Below are 23,939 nucleotides of genomic sequence, written 5' to 3'. Positions count from 1 at the left end.
TATATATATATATATATATATATATATATTTAAGATCTTTATTTCAGTTGGTTAAGGGCAGCATTAACACATCTAGTATCACCTGTGGTAAAAAAAAAACTAAAAAAAAAACTATCCAGGATGATCCATGAGAGCCATTTCAGAGCAGATCAATGAATGTGATTAAGACATATGAATCATTTCCTTTTTGGAAAGAGCAATAAATGATCGGCATTATGAAGCCTGTGCAGCAGGATTTTGGATAAAAACATCACAAAAGTATCGTGGCACGGCCCTCTACTGGTTCCTAATCAACATTCCTTTGTATAATAATAATATAAATAATGGTTAAGTCAAAACATTGCAGTGGAAACATATCTTATTATATTAATTTGAATTTGGCTCAAGGGTCAACCATAAACTTACTGCCATTAATGGATCCATGTTTTATTGCGGTGCTCGAGAGATCAAGGCAGTGCCATCACTCAGGTCTAATTGACATGATGAGGAGCTATTACTGTATTGATCCACCTGGCAAGTGGCACTGGATCAGCTGAGGCCTCTATCGACCTGACTAAGTGGGTCCACAGACCTCTGAGGGTCAGGCAAATGTTAAGGGGATATTACCAGTTGTTTGTAAAGTTGGATCTTGTTCAGTTTAAGGTGAGACAAAAGAAGCATTTGGAAAAGTGGTTATCCACACAAAGCCCAAAAAAAAAACCCATCCTGATGGAAAACAAGGATACTGACCCTGCTCTCATAATACCCGTAAAAACATTGTGCTTTTATAAAAATGTTCATGTACTCAAAAAGGATCTAAAAGTGGAACATGAAGTGTGTTGTGGATCATGAATGAACCTGGTTAGGCAGCTTAGTGAGTTAATATCACAACAATAAATTATCATAAAATAGACTTCTGAACTTTTTACACATCCACTAAATAATGTACATACACTGTATAACAATATCTCCAGAGTGAAAACACAGACAGGGGACAAGCATGAGTCTGTAGTTATCCTCTCAATCCCAGCCAAAGTCATGACCAGTCATCTGGTAAAACCTGCTGTTAAAGGGTTTATAAAAGTCCCTGAGTCTCTGCACCACCTCTGGGTCAATATTAGGATGGGTCCTGCCTTTGGTTTTGCCCAGGCAGTGTGGCTTGCTGTTCCACTCAGGTCTCTTAAGGCAGGGGAAGCCCTTTGCTGGGTTAAAGTGAAAATGCTTCTCCGTGACCACCCTCCGGAGCCCAAGAAAGTCCTGGACGCGAGCCATCTCACCTGCGGGGTCGCTAATAAGCCGCTCTCCGCTAACAAACAGCAGCTGCTCCGTAGGGAAGTACTGCAGCCAGCGCTCGAGGTGCTTAGCGTACATGCCGATTTGAACGGCGCTCCATGTGGTGTCGATCAGACCCGCTGACATGTTCTTAAACGTCAGGCTCTCGAAAGACGGGATGTCCGGCTTCTTGGAGCGCGTCTGGGTGTAGTCTGAGATGGCCCGGGTGACAGGGTCCCGGACAACTACAATCAGCTTTGTGTCTTTAGACATGGTGTAGATTCTTGCGGGGACCTCCTTGGTGACATAGTAGCTGGGGGTCTTCTCCATGGTCAACTGGCCCTCTGATGACTTGGGCATCAATTCCCTAAAAAAGGACACAAACACACTGTATTACATTTGTGCTACAAGCACTTTATATCTGTACCATTGTATATTCTCTTTTTTTTTAAAACAATTTACAAAAAGCCCCCATGCAGGAAGATGAGAAAAACACTGACACAGTAGCTCCATGGACGGTTTAAAGTACTGTCAGGCAGAAGTAAGTCAATCACCATCAAGAAGACAATCGTAGACATCATCAGCAACATTAACCGAGTCTGTGAGTGTACCTAAGGTGACAAGAGCTGGAAAGTAAAGCAGGAGTCCTATCAATCATCTGTGATTGCGTGTGAACGCAATACACAGTTCATGACATGTTCTAAATACAAACCCCAAAGGAATACATTCATCTGCCCTGCTGCTGCATTTAATCTACCTTAAGACCCCAATCCTCTTTCAAAGCCCACAATCCTCACATTGAAATATTCCACACCTTCATTACATTATACAAAGAACGGTTTAACTGTGAAAAGGCAGCATTATGCGTCATTCCAAGACAGACGACTGTGACTGCACCTTTCTTCTCATGTTTTGGCTGTAATTTTGTGTAAAATGGGAAGATTTAGAGGAGCATTGCATTCCTCAGGAGAAAAATGCAAAGCTTGGGAGCTGTCTATTCCCAAAACTCTATATTCTTTTTCACCCTGGATGGCTCTGGTTGATCATAATATAGCCTGTTAACTGCAGCTCTGACTGGATAATGGCTAAAGTGAGCCAAGGGGGATTAGGACGAAGCCAAACACGCTGGAGCATTAGAGGCTGGTTGACTGCCTTGTTGGCTGGCTGCGTGGCTGGCTTGTCTCTGAAGAGAGAAGGAAAGAGCGAGAGGGATATGTGGCCACGACGATGAGACTCAATGGTAAGCAGTTAATCCACGAAGAAATATTAGTTACTTTAGGAACGTTTTTATTTTACTTTAGTAACGTTTTTTTATCTTACTTTAGTAACGTTTTTTTATTCCTTTTGTGTATTGTTATCTTGTATATTGTTTATCGTTGTTGTTGTTCGCTGCTGCTGGCTGGCTGAGGGCTACCAAACGAAAATTTCGTTGTATCACTACAATGACAATAAAAACCTCTTTATCTTAATCTTTATCTCTAGTGATGGACACAATAACCCAAACATAGCGGAGGCAGTGTCAGAGCGGTGTTCACTCAGCAACGTGTTATGGTTCGTGTCAGGTTATGTTGCAGCAAACTGCAATTTATATGAAAATGTTCCTCATCCACCCAACAATGTAACAATGTAGAATGCATATTAATTCAATTCAGTACCACCATGGACAAGAGACTCCAGAATCACAAGAGTTGAATCAGTACCAAAATGTACTGGTAGCATTTATTGAAGGGGTATTGCATTTGCATTCGATCTATCCAAGGTGTTTGTGTATTAACCTATTTGCATTACACATAGTGTAAAAAATAATTATAAACTCCACACTAACTATGAACACTTCCCCACTTGTATTTGTGTAAAAATACTTGCACATGCAGCATTTCTTATGTAGGTAAATTAAAGATACAATATCTTCTTGGGTTGCCAATGCTTACACCATCACTCCCATGTATGTTTTATATGCTCATATAGTAGCAGAAGATGAGAAATCCAAGAGATGTATTTAATATATGGTTCAAAGTAACATTTTGGTCCCTGCTGTTCTCTATCAGAGTATATTTCATACAGATTCAACAAATACCTGGAAAGCAAGAACAGTGTCAGATGTCTTGTTTCCTGCTATATATGTGGATGGAAATAGATACAAACCATGATGCAATGTGTGTTCACAAGCATCAGCCCCCCACCAACGTCCCCTCCCACGACGTACCTCATGGTTTAAGTCAGTCAAAAAGTCTTACAGCATTTGGTAATATACTCATGTTGTGATTGTTGATCTAAATCAAACAAACGGGAAAGCAGAGCAGCCATGTCATTAAAGTGATTACAATAATTTCCAACCATCTGTTGTTGGTACATGCACAAGGAGCTTCGGTATCCCTCTCCAAACCCAGGAGCTTTCATCTTACACATGTATGTGGTGGAAAAGAGCTTAGCTTTAGTGATTATGGGAAAAGATGGCATCACATATTCCTTGCTTGTGCCATGCAAACACACAAGGGGTTCTCTTTCTTATGCAATTTCATCACCTAATGTCACCATGCTCTTTCTTTTCTACAGCGGCCCTGGGTCTCAGACATTTATTCCACTTTTCACTCCCTGAGTGTCGTGGTCACCATTGTATGCGGTAGAAAAAGCACGAACCTAATCAAGGTAATAGGCAGGAGAGAAGCAAACAAATCAATTTAGAAACAAGTATTGTCTGCATCTCTTGGCTTTACACAAGCGAAGCGCTGTAGGCCTTCCATGGGGCCTCAAGGGACACAAAAACGTACTATTGTACCAATCAAACTTTCCACTTAGTCCCCGAGCAAAACAATCTGTGTGAGCAGGACATGCATTATTCATCTTAGCAGAGATAGAGAAGGGAAAAACATCTCTGACTAAGCGAGGAGTGAGAGAGTTGCCTAAGGGGGGCAGATGTAGTAAGCTTTCACAATTTGTTCTGCTTAATAAACAATGTCGCCTGGAACCAATAGCTTTCAGGGCATCCTCATTTATCAATCAGCTACGCAAAGGCATCATCATTCAGCTTCAAGGCAGTAAAAAATAAGAAAAAAACAGCGCGCTGACTTTTGCCCCTTCATGAATTTTGCAAGTTTCTATTTGACTTCCTAAAACTAAAAAAAGCGCTGCTTTACTCTGAAATTGTACCATCTAAGTAGGCTGTAAAGTCATAAAGCCAGGAGTCTGTGCTTTAAAGAGGTTCTACCTATAATTGGTGCACTGAAAATACATCTATATTGACGCTACACATAAACATCCTCTGCCCTCTAACCTGTCCTGTTAAACTCGCAGGGGAACTGCAGCGGCTGAGGAGATAACGGAGGAGAGGAACGCAGAGAGGAAGACTGTTAAGACAATGAGATAAAGCAAGAGAGGAAGGAGTGGAAGGTGCAAAGAGAGGATTAGATGGAATCAGGTGCACCGTTGGAGGATGGGGTCGACCCCCCCTGACCCAGAAGCCTAAGTCTAAGTTTTAAGTCACCGGGAACTTTAGATGCTGCGTCTGCCTATTCCTGCTGCAGTAGTAGCACAAGATAAGTCAGCCCTACAGCAGCCTACAGACAGATATTAATCCAGGAGTGGTGCGTTGTGTAATTTGCCAGTGTTATGTCTGCTGGGCAGTCAGGTGTGTCCATTAAAGTGGCTTCTGGGTAGACAGCGTTTGAACACGGGTGCCGTGTTTACATTCACTGCTATCAGGAAGCAGGTTCAAAGGTAGGGATCTACAAAGTCCCTGCGTGCTGGATGATGCCCCTCGCTGATGAGTTCACCAAAAACAAGACCGGTGCAGAAAACTCCGACGAGACTTACACTTTTCGTATCATGCAGTATTCTGCTTGACTGACTCTAATTGGAATCTGATATTTCAGAATTTCAGACCACCGTGCGAAGGGGCTGCCCCAGAAATAAAAAAAACTGCGCATTATCTAATGTCATGATGAGTCCTAATCTCGCACTGCAGGGGTTGAGCTACTGTGGGAGTCGCTCTCAAAGACAGGATGAGAGGTGGTGGTATGCAGCCACTTATAACAATCAGACCAATACACTGGGAGATGATTACCAGACAGATATCAAAGAGGGAAGCTTCTTAAGGGGAGGTGTTCTGTGGTCATTGCAGCTCATTTTATCATGCGTGTGAAAGTCATTGTCATTGCGCTCAGGACCTTCAGCGTTCAGTATCTCAACAGCATTCCTGAACAACAGTGATAGTGCAGAGCATGCATTTTTCCCATCCTCCATTATTACTGTCAGTATGCAGAACTCAGGGCCACCTGGCAGTCTGAGCGAGACAGGCCCAGTCTGATGAGAAGAGGAGGAGGAGGAGGAGGAGAAACAGTGCATGAGACATTCTGGCTTCCCACACACAACTGTCAGCCTTAAATTAACACATAACAATTTGGACAGTCAGTTGTTTTCTAGACCCAATGAGCCCTTTTTCTCAGGGTGGTGGTGCTGGAAAAACATGAACCAGCAATGCTAAACTTTTATCATCGGTTTGTAGCTTTTGAGTGTAAACAGGTATATTCAGAGAAACTTTGGAGATACAAAGCCAAATAGAGCATGAGAGTGAGTCTGACCGGTGGTTTTTGTCTGCTTCCATTTTTGGAGGACAGCTCAGAGGGAAAATTCAACAGGTGTGACCCTGACTTGAAAGATGAAATAAAAGGACACAACCTATAGAAATGTACCTTGTACATGAGCCACAATATATTACCCTGACCAGGAGCTTACAGGGAGCAATAAAAAAAACACAAGCCAACAGTGAAACCTTGGAGGGGATCCCCACCGATTTTACACAACAAAGTCTGTTTACAGGTCTTGGAACACTACTGTGCCAAACATTGTATAAAAACCTTTGTTACTCCAGAGGGATCTGTACGCAATTTGATAAACTGCCTTAAGTGTGTCACTTGAGTCAGCATCAGTTGGGGCGGAAGAGTACGAGTTTAAAAATGAAAAGAAAAGTGAGGAGTTACAAAGAAGTAATCTTCCCAGACTTCGGAGTCTTCATCACCTAGGTTTAGGAAAAACATCATTGTTGGGCTTAAAATATAAGTGATAATAAGTAAGTGAAATGTAAACAATGTTACATAAGTGCGGAACACGTAACAAATTATGCAGTGACGTCAAAATAACTCAACAACACTGGGACACTGGTCTCCTAGTTGAAAGGCTTGTGTTTGTTTGACCTTTCAACCTTCACTCCCTCCTTTCCACTCTGTGCGTTGTTGTTTTTTTCATTTTTTATATCACGACATCACACTCACAGCTTTTTTCTGAGCATCTGATAATGAATAAAGCCCGGTGTGTCTCGTACAGACGCTAAAGGGTGCCTTTGTGCGTCGGTGTCAGATGCCGAAAGGCTTGACAAAGTGCCTGTGTTTGACGCCTTGGGAACGAAAACAGCCTGGAGTCTCTGACCAAATTGTCGGAGGGCGAGTTGAATTGTGGGCATCGTAGGTGCCAGGTTTTGGCAAGAAGGAAGAATAAAAAAAGGAAATATCTGTAGCTCTGGTGCATCCATCTGTCCATCGTGAGTCCAACAGTGTTATAGGAGTGCAATGCTTGTCAGTACTCTTTCAACAAGCAGTACTTGACCATGACCTGGAATAGTGAGATGAAGACCACAAAGTACAAAGTGAATTCTCAATTGTGTGACGAAGGGACTTCAGAGAAGAGCTGAAAGACACCTGTCAGCAGCTAAAGCAACAACTAAATAACTCTGGTTCTGATACTAAGGGCAATAATGTCATGCTGATATATTAGTAAAGAGCAAAGCAGTACAAATTGAAAATAACTGCAGCTGGGATTGTCAGAATGAAGCATGTTTACGTCAATAAATATGGCTATTGTTCAAAATATCCACAATTATGATGATAGTTTCCATTTAATGGGGCCAACAAAACCCATTCTTTGCATATAATGTGACGTGTAGTGGTAATTCCTCATATGCTGGCCTGAGAGGATCAGCAAAAGCAAACAACACGTCAGAGAAGCAAACCAAAGATGGCTGAGGCAGATTGGTGCTTTTTTCTCAAGTTGCTCTGACTTGCCGTCAGGGAGCCTCCGCAGTGGAGAGAGAGATAGAAGCAGGAAACAACACATTCTCTCTGAAGATACTACAAAAGAGAGAGACGAGGAAGTCAACAACTCAAGGGGATATAATGGAGTGAAAATGTTTTGTTTCTGTGTTTCCAAAGTGCTGTAATAAGTGCTGCGGTTTGACAAATTGCCTCAAGCAAAAGCCCAGGGGGTTGCTGCAGCAAATTAAACCTTCAACCCTTAGAATAGGGAGGGGAGTTGCACATTACCAGCATTGACAATCTAGTGGACTTATTCTGGGAACGCCAGCATCATTTTAGTCTATTGAAAGAAACACATTTTTAGAGCGCACGGTTTTATGGTTTGTGGAAATATTTTAGGAATGTTTGAAACAACAGCTACCATGTGTGAATTTATTTTTCTTTGAAGCATCTGATTATCAATGCAGTTTTCCCTTCTTTTCCTGTCAGTGTGCTGACACATTACTTTAAGATGGGGGATGTACCTATACCGAGAGCTCTCTCGCTTACGCCGATCCCCCTGTGTCCGTGCAAAGAGCTTAAAGTGTTGAGTAAGCAAAATCCCACCAGTGGTCTCAAATGAACCTTCTCTTGGGAAAAAACGTAACTTTTCCAGACAGACATCCCTGAAAGTCAACTTTCAGGCTAAAAGCGTATAGTGTTTGGGTCTTTTCTTGATCAGGTTCCAATGAATGCTCTTTCTGATGAACTCCTGCTGGGCTTCGTCAAAGGGCACTTTCACCCTTCTGGGCACATTTGCATACAAAGTGAAGGCAGAGAAAACATGTTTCACACTAATTGTCTGCTCTTTTATTGTCAGGGTTAATGCAGACCTCAGGGGTTCTCCGGCGTCCCCTTTCATTGAGCTCAATAATACTGTTGCGCTTTTCTAAAGACTCACTTTAAATTTACTATCTGCCACTGGCCTGCAGTAAGCCTCCCCGGGGTTTTAAGGAGGATTAGGCCGTCTTCACTGACACCCTCAGTGAGTTAGTAAGAAGGCCACTCATCGTTCTATATGTGGAGCCTCAAGAGGAAAAACACAATCTCAGCAATTAAGTCACATCTACAGTGTATCACTCAGAAGACCTTAATATGAGCATGCATTCAGCAGATGAATAAGACATACGGGAGGAAGTTGGTGCCGTTATTAAAGAAAGGAGGGGCCAAGGACTCGCCTTCTGTGTGAGGGTGCACAATTGTCTGCCTGCTTCTCTGTTTCTGCCACTGGGTGACAACGTGCTGTATTGTGGTTGGTGTCCTGCTGCGCGGGGGCCTCTCCGCTATGTGGGGCCTCCAGCAGGATGGACAGAGCAGACCTCCAGCAGGATGGACACACCAATCACAGCAGATAAATGGTGTGAGCACAACTCAATGCCACCGCAGGAGCTGATAAGCCCACCCAGCGGACTGTTCCTCTCCCCCAAGCTACTGCACGCCATCAGTCTGGGGGCAATCATGTGAAACATAAGGGGAAACAAATCCACACACACCTCTGCCTGGCTTTTTGCTCTTAGCTTATCTTTAAGACCAACTTCTGTGCATATGGGAGTGCATGGAGAAAGGTTTCAACAGGCTTGAAAAAGGTGTGCCAAACTGCTAAAATGCCATGTGAAAATGCTCATTTATCAAGTTGACAAGAACTGATCCGTCCAATGGTGCGGTGCACCATAAAGCCAGGCGAGGGGGTTTTCTGAGCTCCACTAAATGATCAGTAAGTGTTGACTCGATGTCATGGTGCTTTGCTGCATGGGGTCAACCTGTGGCGCAGGGCTCTCACTGTGACAACTCATGCCAAGTTGTTTTAATTAGCCAGATCACCTCTCTGGGAAAAAGATGAATCAGTTTTCCACATCCACGAGCTACCACTGTGAAAAGCTCGCTGGCATGTCTCAATTACAACTGCTTCTTTGACTATTACTTACATAACATTTCAGAGTATCCATCGTTAATGATAGCTTCTGCTTCCTTTTAGGTATTACTCATTGTTAACGTGCACTACTCGTGCATCACGTGCGGATTGTAAAAACAGCATGATAGTCAAACATGGGACGATTTTAATTTGTTCTTGTTGCTCAGTCTGTAGAGATGGACAAAAGACCACTCTCACACTGATCATCCAAAAATGTCCTAAACCTGTCTGGAAATTCTTGAAGAAGCTTAGGCGAGAAGTCCTTTGAACAATGCTTCGCTTCCCCTATTGTAGCTTTATGGAGCCAGCTTTGAAACAGTGTCTAGATCCTTTGACATCGCCTGTTAATCCCTCGTCTCAGTCAAATGGACCCTTGAAACTGCAGCATCTCTTATTTTCTCTTATTAACAAATTGGTTGCTCTGATGCAAGCCATTCAATGTCAAACCATTTCCCGCGAACATTTTGGGTATGTAAAAGATCAATAATTTCCATGAATTTGGTGTGTTTGTGAATTATTTCCAGTAAGCGCAACAAGTTGTGTAACTGTGCAGCTGAGTCAATAGTAAAGTGCTTGCATATTGTGAAGCATGGTACAGTTGCCATGACAGAGAATACAATGAAAATGTTACGTTACACAATGTTGAAGGTGTAAGCAGCCTCAGATCTCTCTGCCTTTGACATTGAAGTCTATTTGTATTGAAAATCAAAACAAATAAATGCCACTGAATTAATACCCTGGATCTCATAATCTTTATATCACGCTCCTGGCTGTTCAAGGATGATGGCGTGATGTAACTTGCTGACACCTAATCCAAGGGTTGTTTCTCTCTTTGATCAGCATCCAGAATGCATGTCAAACCTAAGTGGAAGCTTTGCTTCTTCTATTTCTACCTAGTGCCCCCTTCTTGTCAGAAAACCACATCATGACTAAATCCAAGGACGGAGAAACATTCCCAGAACTCTATAGAGTTCTGGGAATGTTTCACCTTCATAAGGTGATGAAGGTCATGCAAACAAACAGAACATTTTTTTTAGTCTTATTAGAAATGTGGGTATGGTGTTGTGCCCTATGGCCTGTACTAACATTAGAGGTTTTGATAGCACCTGCAGTTGTTAAGGCTGCAAGGTGCACCGTCTATGTTAAAATGTCCTGGTCCTGCTCTTCATAACGTATCAACACTGTGTGGTATTCTATAAAATGCAATCACCATCATCCTCAACTTAATTTCTATCAATAATTGTGATTTTCTGTGAATTCCCTGTTTTTCAGAAAGATATTACATTATATATTTCACTAATGTTTTGTTGTTCAGGCGTAAACCATCTTGAAAAGATTAGTAATGAAGTAATCAACATGAGAAACAGTGAACATCTTTATTAAAAAGAGTAGTATAGTGGAGTTTAAAGTCACTTTCAGTTGCCTATTATGAATGGATTTAAATCACTATAAAGTTACAGCACACATCAAACTTCTCTACAAAACGTCTATCTAATAAATAAGCATAATTTGTATTCTTAATATTTTTAAATCTACCAGTAGGTTCTTGTTATTTGTCTTTGTCAATAAAAATGGCTTTCATTAATTGCATTGCAGTTTATCATTCTTTTATTTTCTCACTTTATTGGTTCTTTTTATTTTGTTTTATCAACTTGCACAACTATTATCCTTGGAAACTTTGAAAGTTGATTTATCACATGTATGTTCTTTTTAATTCGATAACATATGATGGGACTTGTCAAGGTAATGTATTATAGCGCAATAAAAGAAAGTTAAAAGTTACATGATGGTGGACTTTTAAAGGAGCAAAGTATCTATTTAAAATGTGTTTTTGTTGGCCAAAACCGGATGTAATTGAAATTTAGCCAAGTACTGTTTTACGGTTTTTATAGGGTTAAATCATATTGGTAAAAATGACATGAAGGTGGCACGAGATGGAAATTGATTTTTTAGACGAGGGACAATGATGTGTGTGTGTGTTTTATTCTGGAGAAGATTTACGCTTCCAGAGAGCATGAGATGCCCCTGAGCAAGGCACGAGGCGCAGAAGCCCACTTTATGTAGATGTGTAAATGAAGCATAGCAGAGCTCAGTAGACTATCTATCTCCGGATGAATGTTTTAAAACAGCGGATAAGTGAGGTACCTGTACCACTCCAGTCCCTTGTCGTAGTTGCGGTCGAAGAAGTGCGGCTCTGCTCCCACCGCTCGGATGTCTGGATGCAGGCGCAGAAACTCCAGCAGCGCCCGGGTTCCTCCTTTCTTTACCCCGATGATGATTGCCTGGGGCAACTTTTTACTTTCCGACTCATTGAGGAAACCTGACATGGCATTATCATCCAACGCCTTCGCCTCGCCTCTAATTTCATCCCACTCTTCTCCTCTGCTGTCCAAATCGTTCTCGTTATTCAGTAAGTCCCTGGATGCCCCGAGAGAGGGCTCCTGATTGTCAACTTCTGAATCGTTTTCGTGTCTCTTCACCGAGCCGTAAGTCAGGTTTGGCATAGTTGAGCAGTAGCCAACACAACAATAAACCATGTACACCCAAAGGGACAGCATTATGCAGAACACAAATAGTTTGTTTTTCACGTGGGATGATGGCACAACATGTAGATTGTGTAGAATCGGACTATATTCCATAGGACCGCCGTGGAAAAGTTATATTCCAGTTAACAGGCATTTTGGCAAAGGCGCCTCACTCCTCTGCCATGACGGAGATCCTGGAAAACTGGTGCGTAATTTCCCAAAAAACAAAGTATAGCCAACATGGAAACTGATATTGAAATGCGGTCGTTCACCTTCCGCTTCAACCCCAGTTCTGCTTGGAAAAGATGATGGATGTCTTTATTCTTGATAGAAACAAAAATGTGGAAAACCAATAAATAAATGACAAAAGACGCAATAATGATATCGCCAGGTGAGCGATACGCACGTCAGGGACTGAGTTTGTCTCCCATCACTTGCTCTCAGTGTGTGAGCACTCCCACAGCCGCACCAAGTTATCTAGGCAACAGCATCAAGCATGCCAGAATATCAAACCCTTTTCCGGTACAGCCTTTCAAAGTAAACCTGGTTAGGCTCTGGCGAAATAGGCTCAATAATATATATAATCTCCTGGGAAATTAATCTAGCCTTGCAAAATACGTCTGTTTCACATATATTTGCCACCATGATTCACATAGATGGAAGTCTAAATAATAACTGAAAGCTTATGCCAATAACAATTATGAAAATAAACTCAACAAATTGGGTTAATTGAGCATATCCGCTCCATTAGTATCGCTATTTCTTAATACGTCTAATAATGTAGGCCTACTCATCGTAAGAGGTTTTATTTATTTGTTTATTTGTATCTATTTTGGACACTGGTAGGCTACTCTTCCAGTGATTTGCTGTGCTGTGCAAAATACTCATTGGCATCACTTTTATTTTGAAAGCTGTGAAGGTTCCGGTCCTTTTCTCTCTTTTTCATGTACATTGACACAGCTCTCAGTGTCTCAGAAACACAGGAGGGCGGATGACTGGAAAAGTTTAGCAATCCCTCCAATCTGTGCATGATTACAGCATTTTTAATGTCAAACACTGGATGACATTAAAAACCAACTCAATTGTAGAGGTAAATTGTGGCTCGTTTTAGTTTGCAATTAGGATGGAATAAGCATATTTTCTTGTTACAGTATATGTAGGCCTACAGCTGTTTGAGAAGAACATGAAATCAATTATCAAGTTAGTCTCTCGTTATTTGCTATAATAACATAAAAATGACCCTTTGTGTCAAGTAATTTGAGCTTGATGCCTTTTGTACATTACATTTTTTATTCACATCGTGAAAATATTAAACACATACACGATGAATAGTGCTCTTTTTTCTTCATGTTCTAAAAAAAATACACAATAGAATTATCCCACAACAGCTTAGAATTGTTTACTTGCATGTTTCCATCTTTACAAGAGCACTTCTGTCATTTGAAATGTATCCAAACCTCAGCTTTAGACACCAGCACACAAACAAGCGAAATTAAAAAGTGTTACGGATCAACTGTTTCTTTAACAGCTTCACGCTGTTCCTGGTACTGTGGGAGGAACGGTCCAGTGACACTCAAAATTAATTGGCCTCTTAATCCTTCCTAATTGTCCTTGTAATCATTCCAAACAACGTGAGCACGCCATTCTACATAAAAACAATTTAATAATTTACTCTTTACTCTGTGGTGGTGAAGGAGATGTGTGACCATGACTTCTGAAATGCCACAAAAACTTTGGTGTCTGTGTGTGTATGTGTTAGCACCTCCTCTTGATGCAGGGTCAAAGGCCTTCAGTCCCACCGCACCCCTGAGCAAGCAGAGGATTAGCAGGATTACCCCAGAGCTGTCATGTCAGTCAGAGTTTCACCAGAGACAACCCTGCCCCCTTCATCTAAGCCCCTTATCTCATCTCCCAGACACTGCTATGTATGATACATATGCTGTGTGTATGTGTGTGTGTCTTCTAATCCTAATAGGTGCATTTCCACTGAGCACAAGATAACCTGGGAAAATGTGTGTGTCAAGGGGTTTGGTTGGAGCTACACAGTAATGGTTTGCCCTTTCCGCTCTGTGTACAAACCACTGCGTACTTGTAACTCTCTGGGAGGAAGTTGAGTGGTTTAGTTCAAGTGTTGTTAGAGTATTAACTTTATGGTTACTCTGAAGTCCAAAACACTCTTTCCTGTGTTTAGCAAAAGGAAGAGGTCATTTATAGGTTTCCATGTCTTTGACAGATAAGTCTTCCACAACCCTTTATTCCTACTCCCAGAGCTCCCAGTATGACAACACTACCAGTAGATATAACCATGAGGAAATCACTATACGTCTGTTTTGAAATAGTAACAACATGTTTGCCTAACTTGTCATTTTTATGACAAAGTATTAGATGCAACCAAAGTTTTCCTGACAAATTCAGTCTGCTCTTGCTAAGTGTATAAGCCCACTGGAGCACTCTTATGGAGCCCAGCCAGATGAACAGGGTAATATAGCATGAATGATGAATGTCTCCTTAATAGAGCAAAAATATTATCTTTGGAAATGTTGCGACTGACACAAGAACATTGAATCTGTGTGAATTAAACCAAAACAAGTGTGCAAAAGTATCCAGTATTTACACCGGAAGAAGGTTAGGTGCCTACAGAGTAATATTACCATCCCACCTGAATAATGAAAGTCCAATATTCACTGAGCAAACTTTCGTATCCAGCTAGTTGTGTCTGCTGTTTAATGTTGGGCAGGTAGGATACAATGGGATAATCAGCACTTCATTGCTGAAAACAACATGATTTAGTACATTAGTACATTAAGAGGTAACTATATATAGTTACGCCTTAATGTATTTTAAAAAATATCCAGATATATTTATACAGCACCTTAATAGTACAAATATTTATAAATTTCACTCTATCCATTTCATAAATACAACAATAGGAAAGACACATAAACACACAAGCAGACAAAGTTTTTCCACTAAAATTGTGTGTGCTGATTTGTTCCATCTGTTGTGCTTCATGTTGCACCGAGACGACGCCTCACACACACACACACACACATGTGTTCACTGTGTGTCATCTCACAAGGACTCAGGAGAAGTAAACCGGACACACCGGAGGGAGTGCTTGACTTGTTCTACACATCCTCAACACGATTACACTAACTGAACCGTGTTAACATACTCCTCTCCTGCAGCCTAAACAGATGACATACACAGCAGCTCATACATGAAAACCAGACGGTTTAATAAAGTCCTGCGTCAGAAGACACACACTGACACTGTATCGTCTGTCGTATCGTATGGCCACAGTATAAACAAATGCAACCTGATCTAATCTTTGTGTATTTGGTTTGTCATTCTTCCATTATGGAGCAATTTTCTAATTTAGTGAAAGTTCAGAATTTTCACACAAGGAAGTTGCTCTCTTCATTCTGCTTCGTTGCTTCATTTCAGGAGAAGAAAGCCCAAGGCTGTGTGTTTCTATACCTGACAAGGACACATGGCGTCCCACACAACTGCCTGCACAATAGCTGTATGGTGCTGCTAACAACCTGTGCGTGCTTATCACATTGTCCAGTCCACATTTTTTTTTAAACTCACTTTTCAGCTGCAGTTGTGTTAATAGAAGTGGGAATCAGGTGGATTTGTGAGCCCTGCATGCTCTGCGTATAATCACAATCTATGGTAAGGTCTAATGTGCACATATATAGTTTAATACACAAACAACCATACATCACATTGCACTAACGTCACTGTTGGAGCACAACCTCCAGATGTCAGAGATCTGAGCCCATTAGAGGGTAAAGTGGACTGATGGATGATCTCATCTTCCGCTCTATCCCAGAAAGAACAAACAATTGCAAACAACAGAAGGACCGACAAGGTCTTACACACGCAAAGCCCTCAATCTAATGACAGGGTTATTAGGTGAGCCTAGAGGCAGATCAAGACACTGCTCTGGCTCCTTAAGTCGTCCTTCAAGGTATTCAACTCTGGTTAAAGCCATTTAAAATGTCTATAAATTCTCTGAATCCATGCTAGAGAGCATCTTAACTTCTGTTAAGGAGTCGCCTTAGCCTGAGTGGATTTCCCTACCTTGATCCTGTACAAAAGGTCTTATTTCTCACTGCTATCCTTCTGGACCTGGAAGCAGCCCTGTGCCAGGTTGGCTTAGTTTTAGATGTTCTGACGAACAAAACAAAATAAATCCTGTAATGCTGTTAGCTTGTTTATCATAGGTGAGTGAGACACAGTTGCTCAAACCAAAATACAAATGCGTTGACTTTCATGCTTTTGGGAATGAGTATTTGTGAATCTGGATGCAATGCTTTCAGACCAATGAAAGCTCTACAAACGCATGTTATATTATTGGATTAGGAAAATTACCTCATTCTGACATGCCCTATTTGTTTTGCCCTTTTGTTACCCTGAAAGGAAGTTTTTGTTTGTATTGCTAGTGTACAGACCATAACTTTTTATAGCACTGAGGTTGAAGCTGTCTCAAAAAGTTCTTCAGCATCAAAACAGGTGTGGAATTTCTGTAATGATATGAGTTGTCTTTTCACAACATCCAGATGGTTCACAACTTCATCATGCAGTATCAGGTATGATACAACACTTCATTTTCAGGTCTATTTCAATTTAGTTTATGTACGAAAGAGTGAATATAGAGCAAACGCTCCGATAAAGATTTTCAAAGTTAAGTCAAATTATTTAACCACCAGTAAAATAGGGCCATGTTAGAGCATGGGTCTAACATTTCTGTCAGGATCCCTGTCAGACCAGACACCTCCCATGGCCACACAGCTGCAGCCACTCCAGCCGATTACCTCCTGCAGGCCGACACACCAGACTCAGGTCCCACTAACGCTTCCCCTGGCACTATATAAACTCTGGTCCTGCAGTCTGGGGTTGTCAGGTCGTACAGTCTTTTACCCGCTTCAACCCCTTCAACCCCGTTGCATCTTCGGCCTCGAGCGCCTGCCTCCGGTGTCTGTCGGTCCGGGAATCCCCCGTGCCCTCCTTTGTGTTAACGGACTACACACCGCTGCTCTGCCCTCTGTTGTGTTAACGGACTATGCACGTCGTCAAGCTGCCAGCTCTCCGGTGTCGAGCCACGGGACTCACACCGTCGATCTGCCTACTCTCTGGTGTCGGACCACGGGCTCCACACCTTCCTGTCATCTTTATTCAGGCTAAATAAAACCTGTTTATACCAACTTCTCTCTCCTGTGGTCTTGCTATTGGGTCCTAACCGTGAACTCCCGTGACAATTTCAGTCAATTTCATTCTTTTTTGAATTATTAGCCATTACATGCTTTTTAGCTGTTCTGTCTGTCTTATGGTTTGGATATGAGATGCCTTTGATATCTCGTGGAGTTTTATTATGTACAGGAAGATAATGCTGTTATTTATCCCTCCGTCTTCTTTTACAAGCTGTCAGTGTGTTTTTTCAACCCACTGCTTTATCATATACAGATAACTTCAAAGCATAATGCAGCCTTATTATTTGACCATTTCTAAAAACAGATCTTACCAGTCAAAGAACACATGTTGACTTTGTTAAAAAGGCTGCGGCAAATATTCACTGGCATCAATGGCAACTAGAAACCCTCGAGTCGAAGGCTTGGAGGCTGCTGGTCCCTCAGGGGGTATATCCTGGATGAAAATGTAGCCCATTATTCGAGCTAAGAACAGGTGCTTTCGGCAAAGAACACTGCATCATTATGGCCCTGCGGGAAATGAGGGGAAATATCAAGGTCCAAGAATTTACGATGTGGCCTTTTAGAAGCAGATCAGATGCCGGGGTGGTGAGTCAAACTAAGAGAGGCCATTTATAGAATAAAGATGGAAAAACAAGCAACGCTTCTTCTACATTAAACAGGAAAGGAAGAGTTTTTCTTCACCAGCATACTGTGAGTTAATTGGCCACGCACATGAACATTATGATCTGGTCAAAAAGTTATTTTGATTACGCCATTTATGACGGATTCCATTCATTATCGTAATCATCATGTATCACGAGATGACTCATAAACACATAAAACATGTTGCAACTATTTTATGTTTTAGCATCTAATCCAAACTAAATAACACTTTAAATACAGATGGAGTTCTCTCCGAGTTCTCTAAATCTTTTTGTTTATTTTTTTTATTTTTCTTAGAAGCACAAAACAAAGAGCTGAGGATGCTGCGGCGTGGTCCTTAAACCATTTGCTTGGTTTGTGACTTAATTATTTGATCCTTGCTCTCAGGCAGTATTTATTGTTCAGTGGAGAGACTGTGCATGTCAGCAAATACTCTGAGGTCACAAGAAAGCAGATCTGTGGCCAAGACAAAGTTCTCACTGCAGCTCCGTCTAGGTGGAGGTCCTCATGAGAGGCGTTACGCTCCACATTTCCACCACCTCTCCTTCCTTCCCTGTGCTTTTGTGTTAACATTCCTGGCGAGCCTCTTTTCTCACTTCCCTTACATTTAACTCAACAAGTACTTACCAATCCTGCTTTCCTACTCAGACATCTTGAGCATCTCTTGAGCAAAGTTAGACGAACCATTGGCTCTAAAGCTATAACTCACTCAGGGTAACCTACACGGGTACTCTGCCTCTTGCCACCCATGTTGTTGATCAAGCCGTGCTCTCCAGCTCCGTGCTCACTGTAGCCTTCATCCAGGGCCATGGCTGCTGTCAGACAAGAGCACGCACTTTGATCTGGGGCTGGGATGACAAGGCTGTGTGGTCCCAGCACCCCAGGCCTCCTCTGTCACCACAGGCAGAATATAACAAGGACACTCAGGGGAACACACGTAAGGTCTCCAATCTACCTGTATCATTGGGCGCAACACTGGGTGTGGGGAACAAGACTACCAAGGGCCACGACGCTGAGGCACTACAAACTTACATTACCTAAATTACATATTTAATTAAAAGTTATTTTTAAAAAGAGATGTTTTTTGTGTAGCAGAATTTATTCATGGAATTTCTTTCAGTTATATGTTCATGTCTGACAAACATTTCACCACTACAACTTTTTTTTGGTTCCCATAAAAGTCTATGAAGTCTCTCTGCATGACACAATCAATAACATAACATAACATAACTATAGCTGTACTAAACTGCAAACATGCAAGTAGTGGATATAGCTTGTAATCATGTGAGAACAGTAAATGATCTGTGGAGCCTCAGTGTTGCAAAATGTGTGTAAGAATACAATCGCCGCTCTGGTTGAAAAGTAACTAACTCAATACATTTCCAAGCAGACCACTTAAATAAATCAGAACGAGCTCAAACACGCACCCTGCGTGTCTCTGAACTACACTCATTAGAAAGATAGAGTCATTTTTCAGTCTTTCAGTTGTGTTTTCAATCAGTTACGCAATTGTCATTTCCGCTGACTTTTATTCTCTGTGGAAAGCTGTCTGAAGTCAAGTAAAGCTGGTCTGTGGGCAAGTAGTCAACCCCCTGAGGAAGAGACAAGACAAACATGATAAGAGGCTGTTGGTAAAATTACAGAGTGCAGCCAGCTCTTAATGGAGTTCAGCGCAGGGTTGAGGGAAGGAAGGTCAGTCAGTCATCGAAGCTCCTACACTGACATGACGCTTCCTACATTCCTCAACACCAATGTCAACAGGAAAAGAGGCCGATTATTATTATCAAGTTCAACCTTTTAAACACAATCCTGAGAGGACAAACTTGCAAACTTTAAAGTACTTTATGTCCACATAAAACATGAATTTGAATGATAATAAAATGAACCCACATGAATAAGCTGTATGAAGTCAAAAGAAACAGTGCATTGATAATTATAAAGTCTCCCTGCAGGTCTAAGCATCCGCATTAGCATTGGATAAACACACTGCCGCACTTGAAACATGTATAGCGTATGCATAAGGGTTGTGACAGTCCATTGAAAATTCATCTCTTCCAGATGTACAGCACACACTACAGCAGTAAGGGTGGGCAAATACCATGAACCACTTAAACCACCTTTGGTATACATACTTTCCTGAGGTCACGATCACGATTTTTTGCCAAATGTACATTACACAGGCCTTAACTCAGGGATTCAGAGCTCTCTGAACATCTGATTTATGGACCCTTAAGTGTTCTCTACAGCTTTACGTTTAGGTACTGTAAGTGCTGTTGGTTCCAGCGCTTTAGCTTTGCTGGCTCCGTCTACATTTTACTTTTCCCATGGTCTATGAGCAATCAGCTGTAATATCCTGCCTGTAAATCTCTATATCACCAGTTGCTGCCAGCCCAGAGAAGAGTTGGCTTGTCCCTCAGGTTGCTCGCCTCACATCATAAATCCTGAACCATCTGAGCTCAATCTGTCTTTCAGATCCATGAAATGCCAAAGGCTACCTCAAGGCCTTGGTTTCCAAAAGTCTAGGTCTCAATTTGAATGTGCTGTGTGTGTGTGTGTGTGTGTGTGTGTGTGTTGATGTGTAACTATTCCATCTACACTTGAACACCAACAATGTGGAATAAACAGCTTCAGTCTGCAGTGGTGCAAAGTAACTAAGTGCATTTACTCAAGGACTGTACTTTTTCCATTTTCTCTTTTATTATTGTTCTTTTTATAATTTATGATAACGATAAAACTTAATTGATCCCTAGGAGGAAATGAACAAGCTTTGCAGCAGATACATTGTATACAGTAGTTCAACCTTACAGTTTCAGTATTAACATGATGCATCAATAATTACCATCCAATAATATGATATAAATTATATAAACAGGGCCAATATGCATGATGAGTGCTTTTACTTTTGGTCCTTGTATATGTTTTTTACAATACTTTTGTACTTTTACTTAAAGTTACTATGAGGAACTTTATTTTGACAGTCCCTGTGGACAAAGCCAGTAGCGCTTTCGAGTACCAGAATCTAAAAACTGTGATTTTACTGCAGCAGGGTCTGAGAGTCTGCTCCTCTCAGTCCTGGTTGTGGTTCTAAGAATAACCAAATATAGACAAGATCTTCTCGCTGATGGTCTTGTTTACTTATGAAAGTCATATAGAGGCATCAGTATTAAATTGATTTTATAACTAGTTAAAAATTCCTCACAGTAACTTTAAGTAAAACGGACACCTCTGATGGTCTGTGAAATTACCATTCACCAATCATTCATGACTACATGACTGACGACTGTATCAAGTTGAATTTAAAATGTTCAATTTAAGCTCTGTGGATAAGGGGTTCCACATATTGATCCCCCAAACAGAAACAGCCATCTTTTCTAACAGACTTCTGTTTTCTATTCATGCTCTCTTTCAAGCAAAGCCTGCCATTTATTACGTCAGTGTGCTTGCATGTACATACATGCTCTGTCTCTGAACACAATATATTCACAATACACTGCAGCTGGAGCTCACCACACCCCGGCAAGCAGTTATTGAGTTGGTATTCTTTGCATCCTAAGATCTATGTGATGAAAGGTGTGGTGTGAAAGGTGACACCTTAATAGCTAATATGAAAGCACCATCTTCTCAATAATGCCCACACCTTATTAATAGAATCCACGAGTTATCTTGTTAAAGTGATGAAGTCTCCACCATCTTTGGATTTCCCAATGAAAGAAGCATTTTCCTGTTGTATTTACATCTCTCGAGTGTCCAACATGCCATCAGTCTTAAGTGCTCAGCTCTTGTCTCTCAACTCCAGGTCGACTCACCAGCAGGCCTGCATTTAGCATCTGAAAGGTGGTTGTGATAACCATCATTTTCTGTCATTTGATGCACGTTAAAACGGCCTCTGTAGCTTAGACCTGTAATATCTTTCCCCCTCAGATGTTGCAGCGTTTTCATTAGGCCTGGCGCTGGGCTAACTGGGGCTCATTATGGCCTTAGATATCCTTTTAAAGACACAACAAGGTCTGGCCTCGGCACTCCGGCTTAACAGACAGGGCTGATGTTAATGCCTATGGTGAGCTTTGTCTCTCCACACCCAGTCTGCTAGAGACAATCTGTAGCAACTACAAAGAGAACCAAATCTCGATGCTTCTTGCACGTTGTTTGACTCAAATCGTAATCAGTGATTGATCCCTGATTATATTGGGCGTGGAATTAACATAAAAGTGAATATCTCTGGATTAAAAAAGGGATTCTGAGTCATAGCCAGAGGGTATACAACTCATGGTGCCTGCCTGCTGCCTTGCACACACCTCCTTGAAGAATATGTCACACTTTTCTTTAATGACAGACCAAAGGCTTGTAGCGACCCACCCCTCAGACCCAGACTGATTGATCTGGGTAATACGATGCTATTTGTCAGAAGATAAAACACAAGCATGATGTACGTGGCGATACCGCAAATCTTCCCCTCTGCTGACCGGGTAGCTTTTAACCTGATCTCCTAAGGTGCCATGAGGTCCTACCTATATGCTCTACCCTTGTTTGTTTTGAGCAAAGCTAACACTTGATGCTCCAACATTTTGTTTCCAGCAAGACCTAACCCATCTAGATTGCACGCCTCAGTGCAGCAACCACAGGTCACTGTCAAAGTGCAGCTCACATATCACCAGCAGGAATGGGTCATCAGCTGGAGAGGGTATGACCTGGGATAAGGCTTCAATTGGTTTACTGGGGGCCAATTAGTCCCGAGCTGCCCACTGGAGGAGCATTAGAGTGAGAGGGGAACACTCAGTCATCCCACTCACAGAGAGGAACAGCAGGAGAGCAGATGAAGAATGGTCGTTCAATTTTTTTTCTTGTTTTGGTCTCATGAGACGCAAACCTGGGAACTATTCAATGATATTTGGGGGTTAAAATCCACCTCTGAATTCCCTTGTAGCTTGACTTGATGTTCCTCCCCCTGCTCTTTCTCTGTTCATTGTCGAGGGGATTAGCAGTGAGAGCGTTTCTGAAACAGGCTAGCGGATGTGAAGAATCATCCATGCTGATTTAGAAGTGTCCAGAGACACTCTGGAGCAGTATACGTTTTGGGGGTTGGGGTTAGAGTCAAGAAGACCCCCGGAGATGCTTTCAGAAATGCTCCCTGTTTTTTTTGGGGGGGGGGGGGGGGGGCAGAAGGGGTGTCTGGACTGGGACTGGCCAGTTCGTCAGAGTGGGAACTAATGAAAACAAATGATCTGACAAGGTCAAAAGGTTGAGATCAAGGCTGGAGGATCCTCCGCCCCTCTCAATTTCCAACTTGGGAGATTAATGAGGGCATTGAACAGCCATTTCTCAGTATCATTTACTCCCTGAGGCCTCAGGACCCTGTGGTAGTGGTGTGTAGCCCACCTGTTGGCCTGTTCGGGCCTTATGACAATAAGCCAGAGGGCATCAGTCTTAAATTGGGTTTGTAATTCCTCTGTTCTGTTACAGCACAGACAGGAGAAGATATTAAAGTCTTTACTCTAAGCCTCCAAAAGCCTCCTAATTGTCTTGTGTCATCTCCCCAGCATGAATATTCAGATTGGAAAGTTAAATGTGAGACTTTTTGCTCAATGACGTTTCTCATAACGTGCTTTGAAAAACTTCATAGAAGCCTTTCCCACGTGACTGATGAACTTGCTTTATAATTTCAGTTGTTGAAAACACTTTGCTGAGCTCAGCAGATAAACGTACACCAAGTGAAGCGTTTCATGTGGTGTGTCTCTGTGTTTGAACATATTACACGTTTGCAGATATCCTTAATAAACAGCCCAGTCATGGTGCTAAAGCTGGTGCTTCACATTGTAGTGCTGAAGATGTTAAGTGGTTTATAAGAGCAGACTGCTCCCTTCTGGACAGTTGACAGCAGTACAGAGTACCAAAAATACATCATTAAAAAGTCAGAACTGCCAATATTTTTAACTTTCAGAAGAAAATAAAAATGAAGGATCCTTTAATAATTTATAGTTTCTATTAACATGTAAAATTATTACATGAAAGCAAAAAAATTTCAAAAAGTTATTTATTGTGTTATTATTACTATCATTAGCAATCCCATTATGAGCATGACAGCAGCCAAAGTCTAGTAGGCTATACTGTATTTGTCTTTGAAACTAAGAACGTGTTGGTGCCACTATGTAACCTTTAGTTGCATTGGCACACAGAAGACACCAGATGGAGATGTTCGCCAGTCTGACTCGCAGCAGTGAAGGTTTTGTTGGATCCCACTATTTCAGGGGGGCGTAATATGATAGAAGAGCAAATAATACCACATTAAAGTAATCATTGAAAATCTGTGAAGGAAAATGTCTCTCTG

General features: G+C 41.7%; 1 protein-coding gene across 1 annotated transcript; it reads right to left on the bottom strand.

Annotated features, from left to right (window-relative positions):
- Nucleotides 1–62: 62 nt before the first annotated feature.
- Nucleotides 63–12,170, bottom strand: hs3st3b1a (heparan sulfate (glucosamine) 3-O-sulfotransferase 3B1a). The gene is made up of 2 exons (XM_031867614.1): nt 11,374–12,170; nt 63–1,618 (listed from the first exon to the last, which is right to left on the bottom strand). Exons 1-2 carry the CDS (start codon nt 11,865–11,867, stop codon nt 1,000–1,002), a joined length of 1,113 nt encoding a protein of 370 aa, XP_031723474.1. The 5' UTR covers nt 11,868–12,170; the 3' UTR covers nt 63–999.
- Nucleotides 12,171–23,939: the final 11,769 nt, after the last annotated feature.

This window comes from Anarrhichthys ocellatus, unplaced genomic scaffold, assembly GCF_004355925.1.
Source record: "Anarrhichthys ocellatus isolate YVR2014 unplaced genomic scaffold, GSC_Weel_1.0 scaffold40, whole genome shotgun sequence".
In the NCBI taxonomy this organism is placed as follows: Eukaryota; Metazoa; Chordata; class Actinopteri; order Perciformes; family Anarhichadidae; genus Anarrhichthys; species Anarrhichthys ocellatus.
This window is presented reverse-complemented; position numbering and strand designations above follow the sequence as displayed.